This window comes from Ailuropoda melanoleuca, chromosome 10, assembly GCF_002007445.2.
Source record: "Ailuropoda melanoleuca isolate Jingjing chromosome 10, ASM200744v2, whole genome shotgun sequence".
NCBI classification, from domain to species: domain Eukaryota; kingdom Metazoa; phylum Chordata; class Mammalia; order Carnivora; family Ursidae; genus Ailuropoda; species Ailuropoda melanoleuca.
The window spans coordinates 59,840,295-59,861,971 of record NC_048227.1 but is presented as its reverse complement, the minus strand read 5'-3'; the positions used below and the strand labels follow the sequence as shown (position 1 = coordinate 59,861,971).

At 39.2% G+C, this 21,677-nt stretch overlaps 2 protein-coding genes across 10 annotated transcripts in view; one reads left to right on the top strand and one right to left on the bottom strand.

The window, feature by feature from the left end:
• Positions 1 to 20,544, bottom strand: part of CDC40 (cell division cycle 40) — a 52,072-nt gene extending 31,528 nt beyond the window's left edge. The window contains exons 1-4 of the mRNA XM_034668968.1: positions 20,452 to 20,544; positions 20,058 to 20,304; positions 8,631 to 8,717; positions 1,207 to 1,336 (exon numbers count right to left, since the gene is read on the bottom strand). Coding sequence (XP_034524859.1) covers positions 1,207 to 1,336; positions 8,631 to 8,717; positions 20,058 to 20,246 — 406 coding nt within the window. The 5' untranslated portion in view covers positions 20,247 to 20,304; positions 20,452 to 20,544. The remainder of the gene's footprint in view (positions 1 to 1,206; positions 1,337 to 8,630; positions 8,718 to 20,057; positions 20,305 to 20,451) is intronic.
• Positions 20,545 to 21,008: 464 nt separating this feature from the next.
• The window catches only part of WASF1 (WASP family member 1), a 66,003-nt gene continuing 65,334 nt past the window's right edge, over positions 21,009 to 21,677 (top strand). For all 9 annotated transcript variants that reach the window (XM_019806376.2, XM_002925646.4, XM_034668974.1 and 6 more), the window contains exon 1: positions 21,009 to 21,249. The gene's annotated coding sequence lies outside the window, so the exon portion shown is untranslated. The remainder of the gene's footprint in view (positions 21,250 to 21,677) is intronic.

Here is a 21,677-nt window from a genome sequence, read left to right as displayed (position 1 = left end):
ATGGATAAAGAAGATGTAATATATATACAATGGAATATTACTCAGCCATAAAAGAGAATGAAACCTTGCCATTTGCAACAACATGGATGGATCTACGGGGTATAATGTCAAGTGAAATAGTTGGTCCGAGAAAGACAAATACCATATGATTTCACTCATATGTTGAATTTAAGAAATAAAAGAAATGAACAAAGGAAAAAAGAGATAAAGCAAAAAAAAAAAAAAAAGACTTTTTTTTTTTTTTTAAGATTTTATTTATTTATTTGACAGAGAGAGCAGCAGCGAGAGAGGGAACACAAGCAGGGGGAGTGGGAGAAGGAGAAGCAGGCTCCCAGCAGAGCAGGGAGCCCGATGCAGGGCTCAATCCCAGGACCCTGGGATCACGCCCTGAGCCGAAGGCAGCCGCTTAATGACTGAGCCACCCAGGCGCCCCTCCAAAAAAAAGACTCTTAACTAGAGAGAACACACTGATGGTTACCAGAAGGGAGGTAGGTGGGGGGATGGGTGAAATAGGTGAAGGAGATTAAGAGTACACTTATCATGGTGAGCACTGGGTAATGTACAGAATTGTTGAATCACTATATTTATTGTACACCTGAAACTAATATAATGCTATACGTTAATTATACTGGAATTAAAAATTAAAAGTAACCTCTTAACACTATTTGGTCATTTACCAACTTCAACAGCAACCTGCATATGATGGACATTCAATAACAAGCGTTCATTATCAAGTACAACAAAGAATATTCTGTTTTTAAGACCTCAGACTATTTTTAGTACTCAGAAAACACAGCAAATTTAGAATGATAGTTAAAAATATTAGTTCATCTTCCCATTTGTATAAATATTTATAGATGTGTTTAAGAAAATACACTACCGTTTTTAAAAAAGGAATCTAGATTAATAAATTTAAAAAGTAAGAAGATAAAACAGATTATCCACACAGAAATGTGTCAAACTGGGGGCGCCTGGGTGGCACAGTGGTTAAGCATCTGCCTTCGGCTCAGGGCGTGATCCCGGCGTTACATCGAGCCCCACGTCAGGCTCCTCCGCTATGAGCCTGCTTCTTCCTCTCCCACTCCCCCTGCTTGTGTTCCCTCTCTCGCTGGCTGTCTCTATCTCTGTCGAATAAATAAATAAAATCTTAAAAAAAAAAAAAAAAGAAATGTGTCAAACTGGAAACTGTAAATCTTATCACCTTACCGTATGTGGCAAAAGTTCTTCTTTGCTGTTCAAACATAAAATCATTGATATGAGCTGGTTCAGCATATCCAGAAAGCATATTTCGAGGGGCAGCCATTTGCTGTGTCCTAAAGGGATTTTCTGGTCCAAACTGCAATGTTGTAAGAAAAAAATGAACTTAAATTCTGAGTATATAAAGCTAGAATTACTAGAACTATTGTACAATATATTTTCAACTCTGTATCATGAGGGGCTGAGTAACCCATCTGCAGCACGCTCACCACACATGCTCAGTGCAGCTGGGCAACGGCTGATGAGCAGTGTCTGTCAGCCCGTAGGTCAGAAGGGGAGGAATCCAGCTCACCTAAGTCTTTGTGCGGCTATTCAAATTTGAATTAATTAAAATAAAATATTCAGTTCCTCGGTCACACTAGCCACACTCCAAGACTTCAAAAGCCATTTTGGCTACTACATTTCCATCCTTGCAGGAAGTTCTATTTGACAATGCTGCTCTTGATAATCGATAACTATATTTTGTCTAAACCATGATTTGGGGGATTTTTGGTGACTTTTTTTTAATTTGTAAAGATGATTTTTGGTGAGTTTTATATCAATTATGGCACCATGATGTGATTTAAAAAATATATGTCTCTTCTCCATTAGATTATGAATTCCTCAAAGGTAGAGACTTAAAATCTTCAATACTTACCATAATGCCTGGCATATGGAAAGCACTAATGAAGGAAAGATTAATCAGAACCCCACTGCGGGCAAAGAATAGGAAATAGGCAATAAAATTAAAGTGCTTGAAAAAGTCCCTAGAAAAGACATTACAAATGGAAATAAAATTTCTCTACTGTGAAAAGTCACACTGTGAAAGTCTTACACAAAATAGTACATTATTATCTATTTGTTTATAATGCTTCAAGTTTCCCTAATGGTTTCCAAATATTATTTAATTTGATCTGTACAAAAATCCTGGAAAGTTAGAGAGGTATTCTCTTTTTCATGTTAGAAATGAAGAAAAAAAGCCAAAGATGATGTATTTTATCTGCCCTAGAGTCAATAGTTTTATTCTTAATTGGCAGAACCAGGTTAGAACAAACCCTAGTCTAGGATTCTACTGCATCATAACATTCTTTAAGTGTACAATCATACTAACTTTTTAAAAAATTGGGTAAAAAGTACCAGATTGGGGCGCCTGGGTGGCTCAGTCGTTAAGCATCTGCCTTCGGCTCAGGTTGTGATCCCAGGGTCCTGGGATCGAGCCCCACATCGGGCTCCCTGCTCTGCTGGAAGCCTGCTTCTTCCTCTCCCACTCCCTGCTTGTGTTCCCTCTCTCGCTGGCTGTCTCTCTGTCAAATAAATAAATGAAATCTTTAAAAAAAAAAAGTACCAGATTATATCAAACACTATTAATTTAATGATATTTATTTAATGGTAATGGGAAAATCCAATTTTGCATTTTCTTTTCAAGATTTTATTTATTTGAGTGGGGGGGGGAGCATGAGGGGAGAGTGAGAGAGAGAGCCAGACTCCCCACTGAGTAGGGAGCCTGACCCAGGACTCAATCCCAGGACCCTGCGATCATGACCCAGGCCATAGGCAGACGCTTAACTGACCGAGCCACACAGGCACCCCTGTATTTTCTTATTGTTTTTTTTTTAATTTTTAAAAAAAATTTTTAAAAGATTTTATTTATTTATTTATTTGACAGAGATAGAGACAGCCAGCGAGAGAGGGAACACAAGCAGGGGGAGTGGGAGAGGAAGAAGCAGGCTCATAGCAGAGGAGCCTGATGTGGAGCTCGATCCCATAATGCCAGGATCACGCCCTGAGCTGAAGGCAGACGCTTAACCGCTGTGCCACCCAGGCGCCCCTGTATTTTCTTTTTAAATAAAGAATAAAATGAACTTCCCACTTTGGAAACAGTGGAATTAGACAGGATATTTTTATTTGAATTCTGGAAGGTCTATTGTCATGATGAAGTATTTCGATGTTAAGACATCTTAGGTCACTACCATTAGAAACCACTTTTCCTATGATATATTTCTAGAGCCATAAATGTAAGTTATTGATCTTAAGCAGAATGCTGCCTTCTCTAGATAGAACTATTATACTATGCACAAAAATCTGAAATTAAATGTTACACTTGCCTAATGGTTTTTCTGCTTCAGAAGAAAATAAATTACTATAATATTCTTTTATATTGACAGCTTCCATTTCTATATTTAAAATGATTCAATTTAAAAATATCCAATTTACATATAAAACTTTTATTATTATTTATTCTGAATTATAATAAAGGATAGTGCCATGACTTTATAGCCAATATTAGTTCCTTCTTGCTGATGGGTGGAAATGTAGGGGAGAAAAAAAATTAGACTGCTGAATGCTGGCAGTCAGAGTAATTTCATTCAGGCATGAAATTTATTACAAAAACAAGGGATATCCATAAAATTAAAGATAATAAAGTGATTTTAAAGTTTCCTAGATGCTCTACCTAATATAGTCAGGTATCATCTACAAAGCAGTATCTGACATTACTGGGGGAAAAAATCTAAAGTGATAAAGATCTCTATTACTATTATTGTTACTCATATAATAAGTTAATCGTTATGTTTACACTTTCCAATTTGAAAAAGGAAAATACAGTTTCTATAGTCTTATTTTATTAAGAGTTTACAAAAAAAGAACAATTCTTCTATCAGCCATACATATCAAATCAGCTCTATCTTTTAAAGAAAAATTCTCAGTGTTAAGGAACTTTGATTTCTATATAAATACAGATCCACATATTATAGCTAAGTATATCTTCTATGGGTGCTATTCTTAAGGCAGTCTAAAAATTTAAATGTGCTACATTTTACAGATATTTATGTTGAGACAACAAAAAAATCTTCTAATAGGAAGCTGAATTGGGGGAGGATCCATCTACTTTCAGCTCTCCTTAGCTGCCTGGTTACCAGCATCTACTGGAACTGACCTCAGAGACATTAAAAAAATGCCAACAAAGAAAGGGAGAGAATGTTATTCAGCAGAACTCAGCTCTTCCCAATTACTTAAAAACTCTGCGTCCCAGATGTTCCTGCTCCCTGTGAATATGCACTTCTTTTAATTCCGGGTTAACCATGGAAAAACAAAACAAAGCATAGGAGCGCCTGGCTGGCTCAGTTAGGAAAGCATGCGACACTCCATCTCAGGGTTGTAAGTCTGAGCCCCATTCTGGATGCAGAGACTATATAAAAATAAAATCTTAAAAAAAAAATAAAAACAAAGCATATAAAAAACATACAAAACTGACTTCCAAATCTCTTTTTAACTTCTGGTAACTAAGTAAGTTTAAGAGTAAATTTGCTTTCAAGGAATTTTAAAAATACATATTCGAGTTAATTAGGTATGAGTATTTAACAGTTTTTAGCTAAGACCATATTGAAGTACACCACAGTCAATTATAATCTTAATCTCCCATATAACATATACATATTTAAGTATTAATTCATAATTCAGATCACTACACCTCAGGATATTCCTAAGTATGCTTATGTCTTTCACCTGAGTGAAGTAGTGATTTATTTATAAAATAGGAGAGAAGCATTTTTTAAAAAGACTCATTTATTTGAGAGAGAGAGTGCGTGTGTGTGTGGGGAGAGGGTCAGAGGGATAGAATCCCAAGCAGATCCCCCACGGAGTGTGGAGACCCACAGAGACAGATCCTCATGACCTGAGCCAAAACCAAGAGTCCAAGGCTTAACCGACTGAGCCACCCAGGGGCCCTGAGAAAAGCATTTTTAATTTGTTAAGACACTGGTAGATAAATCTAAGAAATCTGTGTATTGTAAGACAGTGGTTCTCAAAAGTCTTCAGAAAGGTAGAATGCTTGAGGTTCAACGTCTTAGTCGTATAACATAACATCACAAGAATTAAAACTTAACACTGGTAAAACCCGACTATATGAAATCATAATAATAAGTTTACATATAGAACGCCCCTCCAAATTACTGAACTAATAATCATATTATATTTAGATTGCTAATAAGTTTTTCATTAATATTTATTGTAGTCATCAATATTTAAACACAAACTTTAAGGTAAGAGAGCCTGTTGAATAACTTAATTATTTTCCACAAATTTGTAGATCACCACCATTCCATTTTATTGGCTGAATACCTCAATCTTTTAAGACATAAAAGCACGATTTAAATATTACTAATGTAAGAATATTTTATTAGTGTGAGTTCTATGACTTTAGGTCTCAGTTGCCTCATCTATGAAATAAAAGAGCTGCACTACCTGATTTCTAAAGTTCATCCTAACATTAATATTTCTAGCAGCCCTATGGCCAGATTTTTAACAGAAACTAGGATTTTTTTTCCTTTTAACTTTGATATTTTTTCTATTCCTAAAAGTACTACTATTTTAAATCTGAAAATCTCCCTGAGGCTTATGGGTCTTACATGAGTCTTGAAAGCAAACAAATACACTTTTCTCTAAGTAGATCCAAAAAGGATCGAGTGAAATGAAGAAAATCAGGGGACTAAAGCAACGGCTATTATCTCTTCAAGTTCTGTCTATAATTTGAGAAAGCTTATCTGGACCATTTAGGAAAAGTCCTTGGTTGGGGGGGAAAAACATGTTTTATAAAATAAAAGTCAATTCAGTTAAATTACTGAACTAGCAAAGTCAAAGTATGTGCATAGGAGTGTAACATGCAAATCCCATAATGGTCTGCAAACTGGTCTTCCAGCCACAGAACAATCATTAGAAGTGATATGAACTCACATTCCCAAATATGTTACTTGCTGGCAGTATAACCTGAGACTTGGTTTCCTCAGTATAAAATAGGGATTAGAGTACTTACTTCACAGGATTACTGTGAAGACAAAAGAGATAAGGTACACAAATATATAAATCCCTCAGTATGGTACCTGGTATACAGTAATAAATGGTAAGTTTTATTTCATTAGTTTCTATCCCCGTTCTTTGCCATCATGCAAACCCTTACCAAATTAGCCTTCCTACAAAATTCAGCTTTGATTATGCCACTATTTAATAAGAACCTTAAAAATCCATTTATCATCTATTAAATCAAGACCAAACTGCTTTTACCTTGGCCCCAAGATCCCTGTGCAACACTACATAAACTACCATTTTAGTCTTACCTCCCTATTCTCCCTTATTGACAACAATTAAACTATTCCTGTTCTTTGGATCTTTTATGATTTAGCAAATGTTTTTCTCTTCTGCCTGGAAACTTTCCTTGTAAAAGCCTTCCTAGCATCAATGCCAATAACAGTAACATAGATAACAAGGGCTGCTATTTACTAAATGCTTACTCTGTGCCAGAGAGTTTCCTAACATTAGTGTGTGTATCCATGTAACTCAGTAAAGGAGAAGTTGTTTTCATTTTACCTATGAGAAAACTGAGGTAATCCAAGGTTACACCGGAGCTAATAAGCAGTGTATTTAACCCCAAATCTCATGTTCTTAACCTGGACTTTATTGCTTTTTGTAAATACTTCTTCCTCCATGCAACTTTTTCTTATCTTCACAACCAGATACAATCTCTCCCTTAACTTGAATAGCACTTTAGGCATTATAGGAAACAGTCTGGTCTCCATCTTTTTAAAAATAACATTGAACATATCATCTCTGGTAAACAGTAGCTTGAGGAGAAGGATTATATCTTTTTCTCACAATGGATTCTTAAGATATGGGAACTTGAATATCATTAAGCAAAGTTCCTGGTAACACCTTTCATACTTTGTCAAATGATACAGATCCTAGTCATAAAATTCAAAGGTAATAATCTATTATGTAACAGACAGTTCATTTGGCAACCAGGAAAAAATAGTAATTTTTCTTCATTTGTCAATCTCATCTCTCTTGTCTTAAAATCATGACAAGCATCAGTGTTCCTAACATAAATTAATCTATATTTTGAACGTGATGCTACATACCATGAGAAAAAACCCCAGAATACTAAAAGGATTGGTAATTTCAGAAAGAGAATGATAGGCCTAATGCCTCATCAGTATCACCAAAAAAATCTTCATCTTCTAAATTTCGAAAACTATAATCACACAGCAATATATTAGTTATGCACAAGATGTAAAAATGGAAGAGAAACAGACTTCATATAAAATACACTGACAAAGGAACGTCACACACCAACTACTTCCAAATTTTCTTTTTCTGTAATTAGTGGTCCTATTTTATTGAAGCACTTTTCATTTAAAAAATCATGAAGCCTATATGTAATATATAACCTTTCTTCACTGTGCCAGCTAAAATGGTGCCGAGGGATATGAAACAGTCTACAGGTTCAACAGACTAGAAGGATTTAAGAAAAATAAAATAAAATTTAAAATGTGCTACAGTATGAGAAAGACATTTTTGCTTACTGTACACCCAGGGAACTGCTAGAGCACGGTCTAAATATTACCACTGATATCATCAGCTCTGCTACGTATTTCAATTGCCGTATTTTAAGTGACTACAGAAACCTGAGCAGGCAAATTATATGTAACAGCTTTATGACTCTGCTTTATCAAAAAAAAAAAAAAAAAGGACAATGACTACATGCTAAAAACAAAAAATTAAAAAGTACCTCTTTCTCCACCCAGTTGCAATAAAATATGGCTCCTCACCCCCATTTTTAAAGTGTTTCTTAAAAATCCTCCTCCTGATGGCTTATTTTGTTTTATAATGAGCATTTTCTGGCATCTCTATTTTCTTAACCAAGCATTCTTTCCATTTTTAAAAACAAAATAGCTAGAAATTTAATTTTTTCTACAAAGACTTTTCCTAAATGGACAATTTTCCCTGTTTTTTTTTTTTTTTTTTTGCCTTTTTCCCTTCCTCATCTTCTTTATGCTTCCATCACCACTTGGCATCATCATCATCGCCATCACCATCGTCATCACCATCATAAGATGTCTCAACCAGAGCAGGCAATATACACTGTGACTACTCGTGAGCAGTGAACACGCTAGGATGGCACTTCTTCCGAGCATTTAGCACAGGAGCACTTGTAACCTGATGTTTCATAATATTCTATGCACTGATGATGCTAATAAAACAAATTCTTTCTCCCTTATGGTTAATTTATAATACTCCCTTAACAGTACTGAGGAAGATGTTAACTACGTTCACATCTAAGAATCAGATATTTAAAAAGTTCCTTTTTCCAAAAGACATCATTCCATTCTAGCAGATGTTGTATGTTGGTAGATAAACAGTAGTGGATTTTTTAAAAGTACATTTTCTTTTCTTTTTATTTAAAAATTGAGATATAATTGACATACAACAGGACATAGTTTTTCAAAGTTTAAATAGTGTACTCTTCTGAGAAAACTCTGAAAAATTTGCCAACTGTTTATCTACTTATGTATAATTCAAATGCTTTAGCAAAAGGCAGAATCTTAAATATAATGTTTTCTCACCTCAGGAGCAAACATGGTCTCATAGGTAGGATTATACTGAACCTCTTTGACAGCAGGGTCAAGGTGAACTCCAGTCTCCAAATCTTCCTAAAAGAAAACCAAAGGAACATTAAATTTCTGACAAATAATCATTTTATTCTGGAAATGATATTAAGGTCACACTAGCTATTTTAATACCAATTTTATGATTATTATACTAGTGTCATATGATTAATAATTCTAATACTCAAAGACTAAAAGTAATGTATGTAGGTATAAAGGTTAGAATGCTAACATTTTTTCCTTTCAAAATGCTGACTTTATCCCATCTGAACAAATTAAAAATGTCTAAATAAGCTAATAAGCTACTCAAAGTTTCACATTAAGAGAGTCCAACTCCTCTTTTTTATGAACTCAAAAGACCTAATCTCTGGTCCCAAATTCAGGACAACTCCTTCTTTATTCACAAACTTTATTAGACATATACCCAGATGGCACATGCTTCCAGGCTGCAGAAGTGGCAGGGCCCTAATATTCTAAATCTAAATCTTACACTCCATGCCAATGTTTCGACCTTCTGAAATTCATCCCCCAGTTCAATGAACATAAAAATTTCATGTCCACTAGAGAACCACTGGTGATCTCTATTTTATGTAACCATATCACCTACTACAAATATAATTCTCAAATTGGTATCTCTAGCCTGGACCTCACCTCTGAACTCCCAAGACTTCGGTATCTAACATTAAGCTCAACATTTTTTCTCCCAGGATGCCTAACAGACATCTCAAACTTGATATACCCCAAAGGGAACTTCTGGTCTCCCCCTGCCCAATGACTTCTTCCAGTCTTACATTTGCTCAGGCGGAAACTCCTGAAGTTATCCTTGATTCCTCTTTCTTTCACATTGTATCTTTAATCCATCAACAAATCCTCTACCTTCTATATACATCTAAAGTTCAACCACTTCTCAAGTCCTGTTTCACGGTCATCTCATAGTCCACTTTACCAACTCACACCTGATTATTGTAACAGCCTCTTAAGTGGGCTCCCTGCTTCTACCCTTGTTCACCCACAGCTTTGCTCCATGCAGGAAGCTGTGTGATTTTTCAAAAAGATTATGTTACTCCTGCTCTAAACCCTCAGGTAGCTTCTCCACTCAGAGTAAAAGCCTAATGAAGGACTAAAGGCTCATTACCAGTTGTTTTCAGAAAGTATGCTTCCCTAGGGTAGTGTTACAGGGCATTTTTATCTTCCTGTATTGTCCTGCCTGAGTATTTACATATTAAAAACATGTTATTCGTACATGTTTCATTCATATATTTAACAGGCTATAAATACCTTTCCTTTAATTAGGGCACTCAAGTTATATTTTGAAAAAAATTTTTTAAAAGATTTTTATTTATTTAACACAGAGAGAGAGACAGCCAGTGAGAGAGGGAACACAAGCAGGGGGAGTGGGAGAGGAAGAAGCAGGCTCCCGGTGTAGGAGCCTGATGTGGGGCTCGATCCCACAACGCTGGGATCACGCCCTGAGCTGAAGGCAGACGCTTAACGACTGAGCCACCCAGGCGCCCCATATTTTGAAATTTTAAAAGAAGTTACATATCATCTATAAATTATATTTCAGTAAAGTAGAATTACAGAATTGCTATTACAAAATGAGGATGTTTGAATCCAACTGGTTGAGAATTTTCCTCCTCTTCCGAGATCTGAGTGATCTCTCCCCGCCAAACTTGCCCCCACAAACTTCTGTCTTCATCAAGTCCGGTACAGGTGCTCATCAACTCCAGCCTCACTGGTTCATTTGCTATTCCTAGAATTCACCAAAAGTCAATCCTGCCTCAGGGTCTCTGCGTATAGTATTTCCTTTTCCTGGAATGTTCTTTCCCTAGATATCCACATGATTGTTCTCTCTCTTTTATCAGGTCTCTGCTAAATTTTTCTGCTACTTTCCTCTTACCTTGCTTTATTTTTCTCCATTATATTTATCATCATCTGACACATATATTTATTGTCTACTGCCCCTTACTAAAGTATAAGCTATACAAGTTGGATTTCATATGCACAAATGTATCCTCGACCCCTAGAATTATCCCTATCAAATCACCTCTTTACTCTGTTGGCCTTTTGCTCATGTAAGATACATCTGTCAACACAATACACAACACAATTCAAAGTAATACTGAAAAAAATTATTTAATGAGATATCATGAAGTTGGCAGTGATGCTGGAGAAGAAGCAATGCCACTGACAAAAGATTTGATAGACTTAGAACAACTAATGACTAAAGACTAGAAAAAAAGCAAACAAAAGCAATACAACAGGCATACAACTAGTGTTCCAAAATTTTACCATTTTTAAAGCAATGCTCACCCAAAGCAGGAAACTTAATTTCTCTACTTCTCAAAGATAGGGTTCCTCAAGTATGACTCCCTTAAACTTCTATCCTCTCTAGTTTCAGAACTGTCCATATCTTTACCTTATCTTCTCTTTCTCAGGACTTCAACCTCCACCTCAAATGTGTATCTGCAATCTTGACCACACTCCCGGCCTCTGGACCCATACATCTAACTGCCTCCTAAACTACATGATACGGCTGTTCCACAGCATCACACACTCTGCGAAATCTCATTCCATGTTTCCACCTTGACTCACTAACAAATAAGGCACTGAGTCTTACTGATTCTACCTCTGAAATAGCTCTCCAGCAACCCTACTTCTACTGTCCTCCTCATCCTTGTCCCCAGTAGCCTAGTCCAGACTTCATCATAGCTTGCCTCATCTATTATCATACCTCCTTGTCTGGTCATGCACTCCCACCTTTGTCTTATTAGACAAATTACTTATTTTTAAAAATATCAAGCACTTTCACCCTTGCTGTACTGCTGGCAATGTTACTGTCTTTGTTCCTAATGCATTTCCCTTTATTATATCATAATATGTCATCTTCTTATTTTCTCCTATATGTTCCGTTCTCTTGGCTCAGGAAAACTGCCTTTCCATAATCCTAAGGAATGTTTTATGTAATTCCTTATAGCAATTGTTATATGATTTGTTGCATATGACTTTTATTAACATTTTATATTCTCACTGCCTAGTAGAATGCAGGGTAGTCAGTGCATGTTCAATAAATATTTGTAAATTGAAAAAAGAAAAAGTCAAATCCATTGAGAAGGAGGATGAAGGCTGACTAAAGATCATTAAATTTGGCAATTACGTCACATAAAACCTTTGCCAGAGCGATTCTGGTAGTGGGGTAGAGCATGGAAAAGCAGTCGTGAGAGGCAGAGGTATAACTAAGGATTTAGAAAAACAAGACAGTAATAAGTTTTACTCTCTCAAGACATTTGGCAATAAAGAAAAGAAGAGATGGGTGCCAGATTGAAGGATTTCTGAGGTAAAATTAAGTTTGTTTTTTTCCTCAAGAAAAGACTAAACCAAGATTTAGTCAATTGTAAGCTACCAGATATGAGTGAGTAGGGAGAAACACAGGAACAAAGCCAGGGCACAGCTGTAAGGTTATCCTCTGAGGAGAGCCCTCTCTGAGATGAAACAGAGAGGACAAAAACAAGGATGGGTGATGATGTCTGGAGCTGATGGGAGATGTTGGAACTCATAACCGATCTTATTTTCTTTGTGTAGTTGGGGGCACAGGCCTATTCACAAAGCAAGTATGGTTAACTTCAAATTCATTTATACATCCAACAAATATTGATTGGGTGCCTACTATGTGCCAGGCATTGTTCTAGGCCCATAGAAATAGATAAAGCTCCCTGTCCTTGTGGAGCTTATATTCTAGTGAGGGAAAAAGACAATAAGCAATATACTTATTGTGAATTATATAGTTTGCTAGAAGAGGGTAAGTGCTATGAAAAAAAGTGTTTAACGACTTTAGTGTTGTCTCACATTATCTCATATAATTCCTACAGCACTTTTTTTTTTTTTAAAGATTTTATTTATTTATTTGACAGAGATAGAGACAGCCAGTGAGAGAGGGAACACAAGCAGGGGGAGTGGGAGAGGAAGAAGCAGGCTCATAGTGGAGGAGCCTGATATGGGGCTCGATCCCATAACACCGGGATCACGCCCTGAGCTGAAGGCAGACGCTTAACCGCTGTGCCACCCAGGTGCCCCCCTACAGCACTTCTATGAAATAAATGCTAGCAACATTAAGTCACTTACCCCAAGGTGCTAACAGAAAATGAGAAGGGGAAAAATTTCAAGTAGCCACAAGGAACGATGTTAAAGGCACCCAATTAGCAACAACAAAAAAATCACCAGCAGATTATCAGTTAGGGTTCTTAGCTGAAAGCAGCTGAAACCCTTACAGACCGATTAAACAGTACTGAATCTTTTTGAGTATCAAATATTTTGTCTTAGAATTGCCAAGAAGGGTGGAGAATCAGTTTGGGGAACTAGGGTGAGTATACAGATGGAATCACAATTAGAATCAATCATATCACAGAACCAGTCCACTGAGGACAAGAGTTCACCATCACTGAACATCATTACTATTGTGGCTGCCACTGGATTCTGCTGTTGAGCCTACTGGCCCGAGAAACTAGATGTTGGCCCCCACTGCCACTTAACATATTCTCTTTCCTTGCTTCTTTGTGGATTAGGTTTAGATTAGAATTTAGGTGAGTGCATTCATCTGGTCAGCCGAAGTTACCATCCTGAGCCTTAGCTGAAAGGGAGCTGGGAGAACAAGAATCTGGGCTTTCAGCCTCTGGAGGCTGGGGGCAGCAAGGGGTGTTCCTCACATTAAGATTCTTAGGGAGAGGATTCAGATGCTGGGCCACCTAAACTATGATACATATACAATTGACCCCTGAACAACACGGGTTTGAATTTATATGCAGATTTTTTTTCAATAAATATGGTACAGTGCTGTAAATGTATTTTCTTTTATGATCTTCTTAATAACATTTTCTTTTCTCTAGCTTCCTTTATTGTAAGAATATAGTATAAAATACACATGACAAAGTATGTTTTAATTGACTATTTATGCTATCAGTAAGGCTTCCGTCACCAGTAGGCTATCAGTAGTTAAGTTTTTGGGTAGTCAAAATGATACTCAGATTTTCAACCGCACAGTGCATTGTTCAAGGGTGAATTGTTTATTATCCTAGAATGCACACTAGAATCTTCATTGGTTAAAGATAGTATCTGCCTAATGTTGAGTAGAAAAATTCAGTACCATAAAATTAAAAGTTCATATACAAGTGGCCTCAACTGCATAAAAACTAAATTAAATGCATTTCTTAGTATTTAACTCTAGTATAAACTGCTTAAAATAACAGGGCTTAGCCACATTCCTACCTCCCTAGTGGATTTCACAGAATACAGTTGTTAGAATCACTTTATAATATGGTTTACCAGATCGTTCCAACTACAAGTATTTTAAACTTGAATTATTTTGAACAGAGTATCATGAGATACCAAATTTTAAATGCAAAGTACAATTTAAAAAGAATTACTCTTATATACACGACAGTGGCAACTAATAAAAAATATAAATAGGTCCCAGTCTCTGGTTCCTGCTAAAATTGTAGAACAAATTGAACAACCCTCCAGAAAATGAAGAGTTATTAATTAATTATACATTTAATTAGAAAAACTTGGACAATACCACAACCTTGTTTTAATACCCAAGAGGAGTTTAGTAATAATTAAGCATGCAATTGAAATTACCACAGAATTACAGAGGACTTCTATTCAGTTTTAATTATCCATAAAACTTAAAGTACAGTGAGTGAAGGGTACCCTATGGGTCAAATAAGTTTGAACAGGTTATCTTCCGTTGATTCAAAGTAATTTGAGAATAAAATGAGATAATATTTACTTTTGAGTCCTTTTCACATTTTTTACTATGTACAAATAAGAAAATAGATGGGAAGGCACTTTGTAAACCATAAAGCAGAAAACAAATATTAATCATTATTATGAACTATTTATCAATTTATAGCTCCCCCCCCAAATTTATAGCTCCCTCCCCGAAAACAGAAATGAATAAACTTCCTAAGATGGAAGTTTACGTGGATGAGATAAAAGAATAGAAATTCACATAAGATATCCTTTGGGTTTGGCTCTCAACAAATGCAGAGGAAAAAGGTGATCTCTTTGAAGTTCATGAGTATGAGACAGATCACCCAAAAAGAAGAAATTTTAAAATATGCTGAAAATTAGAGGCAGAATTTTCATTTTACTCAAGTTGGCTATGTTAAAGCAGGGAATGCACTGGGGAAAAGTAACACAGTCATGGACTAAAATGAGAGGAAGCTGGGTCTGTTTTTATTTTTTTAATTTTAAAGTCAATTAACAAGCAACTCTTGTAACCCGATAGGGTTCATTACATGATTTCCAAAGTGCCAAATGTGACAGTGTTGCATTAAAATACGCTTTTAAACAGAGAATAATTATCATACATTGGAGACAGGACTAAAATAATATGTGAAAAGATAAGAACTGAGAACTTTCGAGAAACATTGACAATCCACACTCCAAACCAATCAATTCTCAATTAAAGAAACCCCACAAATTCTGAGCAGGACAAACAAAAAGAAATCCACACCTGGGTATCCCATAATGAATGTAAAGACTGAAACTACACCTCCCAAAAGGGGGCAGAGGGTAAGGGTCTTAAAAGCATTCTGAAGAAAAAAGAAAAAAGCTACACTGACAGCTGACTTGTTATCAGTGACAATGAAGATCAGAAAATAGAATATTTTAAATACGGTGAGAGAAAAAAATTGCCAGTTAAGTAAACTAGAGCCAGTGAAAAGATCTTTCAAGAAAGAGGGTTAAGTAAAAACATTTTAAAGACAAACTGAGGGGGCATGTGGGTGGTGGCTCAGTCGGCTGAGCGTTGGGTCAACTCCTGGTTTCAGCTCAGGTCATGATCTCAGGGTAATGGGATCCAGCCTCACGTGGGGCTCTGTGCTCAATGGGGAGTCTGCTTGGGATTCTTTCCTTCTATTCTGGCCCACGCAGGCCCCCCCCGCCCGGCTCGCTCAATCACTCTCTCTCTCTCAAATAAAGAAATAAATCTACAAGGGAAAAAAAAAAGACAAACTAAAACTACAAGCAGTTGCCACCAGTTAACCCTCACAAGAGGACATGAAGTATGCACTATAGGGAGAAAAAAGCAACCTCTTACATATAAGATACAAGAATCAGCTTAGCTTACCCTCATCTTCTGATGTTTAAATATATATTAAAAATACAGGACAATAATAGCTAAAGTAGGGGTAGGGGAATGTTAATAAAATTGAAGTATTCTAAGGTTTTGCACTGTTCAGTAAGAGGCAAAAGTACTGATAAATTCAGATATGTTTTAATGTCTACAGGTAACCACTCAAAGAGCAGAAACTGAGGGCATAATTTACAAATGAGTACAGGAAAAGAATGGAATGATAAAAAAAAAAATCAATCCAAAAGTATGGATGCCTAGCATACTAACTTTCTGCCTGTCTTCTCCATTACCTGTATTTAAGACTACACTTAAAAAAAAATATATTGCTAGGGCTGCACCTCACAAGTTCTGGTATTATTTTCCTTATTATTCAGTTCAAAATATTCTCCATTATCATTATTTTTTATTCTGGCTCATGAGTTATTGAGAAGTATAATTTTATAATTTTCAAATATGGGAATTTTATATTTTATCCTATTTGTTTGGCATATAAGCACGTGTTGGTTCACAAACTAGTGATAATTAACGTCCCTAACTCTCTCATCATAGAACTTCCAACGACTGGGGGAAGAGGGGGCATCCAGCTCCATCTCTGTGCTCTGCTTCTAATGCACCTTTGGTACCTTATGCGACCTCTCTTCCTAGATGATCTCAAAACTTGAGCTGACTGAACAAAGTGAGTTCTAGAAACATTCCCTTGCCCCCACCCAATCAATGTACATGCTTTTTCAAGACTTTCTTTTTCACTTACTTTTTCATTTATTCTTTCACCAAATATATTTCCCTCTATCTTGTATACTAGGCATAGGAGACATGAAAATAAATAGACACAACCATCTCTGGCCCCCAGGGTCTCACAATAGTTCAGGGTAAAGAAAATGCTAGGTCACAGCAATGCAGGAAGTGCTACAACTGAGGTACAAAGGAGGGCTGCCTGGACAGAGGAGGAAACATGTGCACTGAGATGGAAGGACAGTAGAATTGGGCGGGGAGGCAGCATGAAGAACAAGGAAAGGGATTTCCACGTACAGAGACAAGTATGGACAAAAATCTTCAGAGGAAAAAAAGAAAATAAGGCTTTGGGGGCTTATTTTGTAGAGAGTTCAGCACGGGAAAATGGCAGGCCTCACGTTACACAAGGAACTTAGAAATTATCCAGTAGTAACACAGTGTCTTTGGGCAGGGAAGTGATACAACACTGGAATTTAGAAAGATTACTTTGGGTGCACTGTGAAGGAAAGAATGGAATATGGAACTAGGAAACAAGAAAGGAAAAGAAGGGGCGCCTGGGTGGCACAGTGGTTAAGCGTCTGCCTTCGGCTCAGGGCATGAGCCCGGCGTTCCGGGATCGAGCCCCACATCAGGCTCCCCCGCTGGGAGCCTGCTTCTTCCTCTCCCTCTCCCCTGCTGTGTTCCCTCTCTCGCTGGCTGTCTCTCTCTCTGTCAAATAAAATAAATAAAATCTTTAAAAAAAAAAAGAAAAAGGAAAAGAAAAGAAAAAGATCAGTTGGAAGGTTATTATAATAGTCTTGCAGAGAAATAAGAATCTGAAATAAAATATTTGATAAATACCATTGTGTCATGATGACAGGACCCATAACCCAGAAGCAGGGGTTGAAAGAGAAAGGAAAAACAAGAATGGCTCCTGGGAGAGGTAATGAAGACATGAAGTAAGGCTGTATCAGTGAAAATGGAGAGGAAAAAATTAATTTGAGAGAAATTAATGAAGCAGAAAATTTAGAACCAGTTGAATGACTAGCTTCAGGGGTTGAGGAGGAAGGAAAAGGAAGACCCTTCTATTTTGGCTTGGACTAATAAGTGGGTTGTGGGATCATTAACCAAAATGGGAAAAACAGGTGAGGTGGATCATGAGGGGGAAAAAAAGTGTTAATTTTCCAGCACATTGGATTGGAGGTGCCTGAAAACCCTCCAGAGAAAGAATTTAGTAGTTCTGGAGCTAGAAAGGAGTTTAGAGTTGGAAATAGTAAGGACAGTGTGTCTGACAGAGTGGTAAGTGCTTAATGTGCTTTACGACAAGTCTATCCACAAGATCGGTCCTAGTGTCACCCCCACTTTCCAGATGAGAAAGACCTTCGGCACAGAGCACTTAGGTAACTCATCCAAGGTGACCACTTGGGTGAGTGCTGGAGCAGAATTGGAATCCTGACAGTCTCGATTCCAAAGCCTGTGTGAACCACTTCAGAGTGTTCACCTGTGAGGTATCAGAAGCATGACTGAGGTTGAAAGCATGAGAGAACATGAGAGGTGAAAGGGGGACTAAAGGCAGAGTCGCAGGAAATATACAAGGGAGCACAGAAGAGCAGGGTTTTGGAAGACCGAGGATGGCCCTACAGAAGCCATAGGGAGAGAAAGTTTCAAGAAACAAGACCTATTTAAGTGTCACTTGATGCAGACATTCAAGTCAGAGAACTTGACAAGTTCTCAACATTTCTTAGGGAGAGTAAGTAGTTTCTAAGAGAGTAGGGCTAGGTTACGCTTGGTTGAGGAGAAAATGAGATGAAGTGAGAGCTCCAAAGAATGAAACTGCGCAAAAGAATGACAACTCAGGTTGCTGGGGTGATACAAGTTTGGGGAGTTTGTTTTGTTATAAAGATAGGAGGATCCTAAGCATTTTTTTCATACCATTCTATTAATAAAAAGTAAAACTCATAATAACTTGCAGAAGACTTAAAGTCATAACCCTAGACTTGGGAACATTTTTTCTTTTTTTTTTTTTATTGAAGTACAATTAGCATACAAAGTTATATTAGTTTCAGGTATACAACATACTGATTTGACAATTCTATAGCAAACATCTTAAGTACAAAGTAATTTTTGCACACTGCCTCCCATCCCACATCTTGAGCTTCTGATCACTCCCATTAGGCTCTACTGGGCCTATACTACCAACTGGTGGATGCTTTCCTCTGGCTCTAGACACACCAACCTTTCTTCAGATCTTCAAACACACTAGGCTCTTGGTCATCTCAAAGCTTGCGTCTCCTTTAGAAACTCTCGCCTTATCTTGCACATGGCTGGTCTCTCCTTCTTCAAAGCTGCTTTTTCAGAAAAGACTTCCCTGATCAATCTACAGAAGTCATACTCCTACCTTATTCTCTATCACGAAACTCTTATTTTTTTTCCTTCATAGTACTCAGTCCAATCTGTTGCCACTGTATTTGCTCACATTTTATTGGCTGCCTCTTCCACTAGCATGTATGCATCAAGATAGCAAAGATGTCTGGCTTGTTGGCCTCTGTGTCTTCAGCCCCTAGAATAGTTCCTGGCAAATAACATGTCTTCAGTAAATATTTGTAAAATGATCCACACAACCCAATTCTCCCTCTATCACCTTCCTCAACTGAGATCAAGCACGCTGCTTCTTAAACCCTAGGCCTTTTCTCACTATATTGACATATATAATCACAAGGGTTAAACTAACATTTATTGTACTTTTATTAGATACTAGGCTCTGTGCGATCAGCCACATTTGTATCATTTCACTTAATTTTTACATAACCCTCTCATATAGATATGTATTTCTAAAATTATCACCATTGTACAGGCGATGAAACAGAGGAGGTTGTTTTTTATTTTATTTTATTTTTTTTTTTTTATTTTTTTTAAAGATTTTATTTATTTATTTGACAGAGATAGAGACAGCCAGCGATAGAGGGAACACAAGCAGGGGGAGTGGGAGAGGAAGAAGCAGGCTCATAGCAGAGGAGCCTGACGTGGGGCTCGATCCCATAACGCCGGGATCACGCCCTGAGCCGAAGGCAGACGCTTAACCGCTGTGCCACCCAGGCGCCCCGAAACAGAGGAGGTTGTATAACTGGCCCAAGTTCACAGAAGTGGTGGAGCCGGGATCTAGTTCTGACTTCAGAAACAAAGCCCGGGCCATTACTCACTTCAAGTGAGGATACATACTCTAGTTTGGGCAGTTCTGATTTACACCTTCTCTACCCAGGCCACATCCTAATCATAATAAATTCAAGTTTCACAACCCCCCGACTCCCCTTCCCACTTGCTTGCTGGAGGGAGGCAAGAGCGGGGAGCAGTGAGAGCTGTCTGAACTTCCAAGTCCCGGCTTCTCCCGAGGAAGATGCATGTAGGAAGAAGAGATCCGAGCGTTAGCAACTTATATCTCAGCACTGAGGAAGAGGTAACCCGGGGCCTAATAGGAGACTTTCGGATTTTGGAGCAGAGGCAGACAAGTCCCGCACTGCATCAGTGGCCAAAGAGCTTACCTTAACTGCCACCTCCGGAGCCGAGTCCACCGCCACTGCCAGAGAGGGCTTGGTCGAAGCTGATTTCGTCAAGTGCATGAGGGAGTCAGCGGCTGGCAGGGAACACCGTCCGCCCTCACTGTCCGAGTCCGATTCGGACCCTGAACCCGAACCGTAGGACGCAGCCAGAGATGCAATCGCAGCCGACATGACGGCAACAGATCCTCTGCGGAGACCAGGCCCGGGCGGAAGAAGCTGCTTCCAGGTCCTGACAGATGACCGTAACACACATTATTTACTTCCTTTGCTAAGAATTCCCTTACGAAATTTTGAATTGTACACTAATTGGTATTTAATACGTATAAGAGAACCGAGAATATGAAAACATTTATCTAGGGAAATAGAATGATAATACCTTTATAACTTTCAGGACCTTTGGGGCTGGATTAAAGACTACGAGTTCCGAAATACCTTGAGGCCGCGAGGTCCTACACTCCCGGCGTGCAGCGCGGCGGGAAGTGGGAGAGGCACAATGGGAAGTGTAGTTTGAAGTGAGGGGCGGGGCGAAGTGGGCAGGCCTCTCTTTAACCCCTCCCCTGAATGGATGGTTCATTCAATTGGCTATCATCTTCCCTCACTCCCTGGCCAAGCACTGTTCTCTCCGTCCCCTTCCCCCAAATTGAGGATTGGGCAATACCATACAGCCTCAGGAAATGGGGGGGGAAGCCGTATTCATTCCCTCTTTTGGGAGAGTGGGAGGAAGCTTTTTCCACCACGGCTGCACCTAGGCACTGGGAGCTGAAGAGGAAAGTGAGACTCTTAAATTGGAAGACCTTGAGCGGTGGAGACTAGCCCCTGTTGGGAAGGATGGGAGATTAAGTGGCGAGGGCCAGCGGTCCCCCCTGCTTCAGGCGCGGATCCCAGCGTCCGGTTGTGGAGCGTCGCGCGCGGGGAGGGGGCGGGTGGGGGGCGGTGGCGGCGGCTCTCGGTGTTGTTCGCTCGCGCGTCGAGCACACGGTGGGTCCGGCGACCGGCGGGCGCCGCAGGCGGCGTTCCCAGAAGCCCGGTGCCTCGGCCGCCGCCCGGAGCGGATTCCACGTAGGAGCCTGTCGCTCCTGGAGGCTCTAGGTGGAGTCCCGGGAGCTGAGGGGGACCGGCGACCGCCACCGAAGCATGAAGACGGGGTAAGGCAAGAGCCCCCCATGATTTCACGGTGAGCGCGAGTCTCTCAGGAATTGTTTTTTGGTAGGGACAGGGTGCTGGGAGAGGAACTCTTTCTCACTGGCCAGAACGGAGAGAGGTGTGTGTAGCGCTCTTGCCCGGCAAAGGTGACGGGGATGGGCGCGCCGCCCCCGCGACGGCCGCCACCCCCATTCGCGGGTTTCCGGAGCTCCGGCCGCCCACCCGCCAGCCGGGCTGGGTGCCGAGGGAGACGGTAGCCGGCCGGCGCGCCTGGGTATCGGTTGCAGGGGCCGCCCGAGGCTGCTCTACGTGGGGAGACTGCCCGTCTCACCTGGGGTGCCACCTCCTGAGTGCCCCTGCTCTGGCCGGCCATCCCCTTGCCTCCTCGCTCTGGGGGCGGCGGCAGCCCGAGGTGGTGGAAAAGCCCCCGCTTGCGCTACGTGCGGGAGGCTCTAAAGC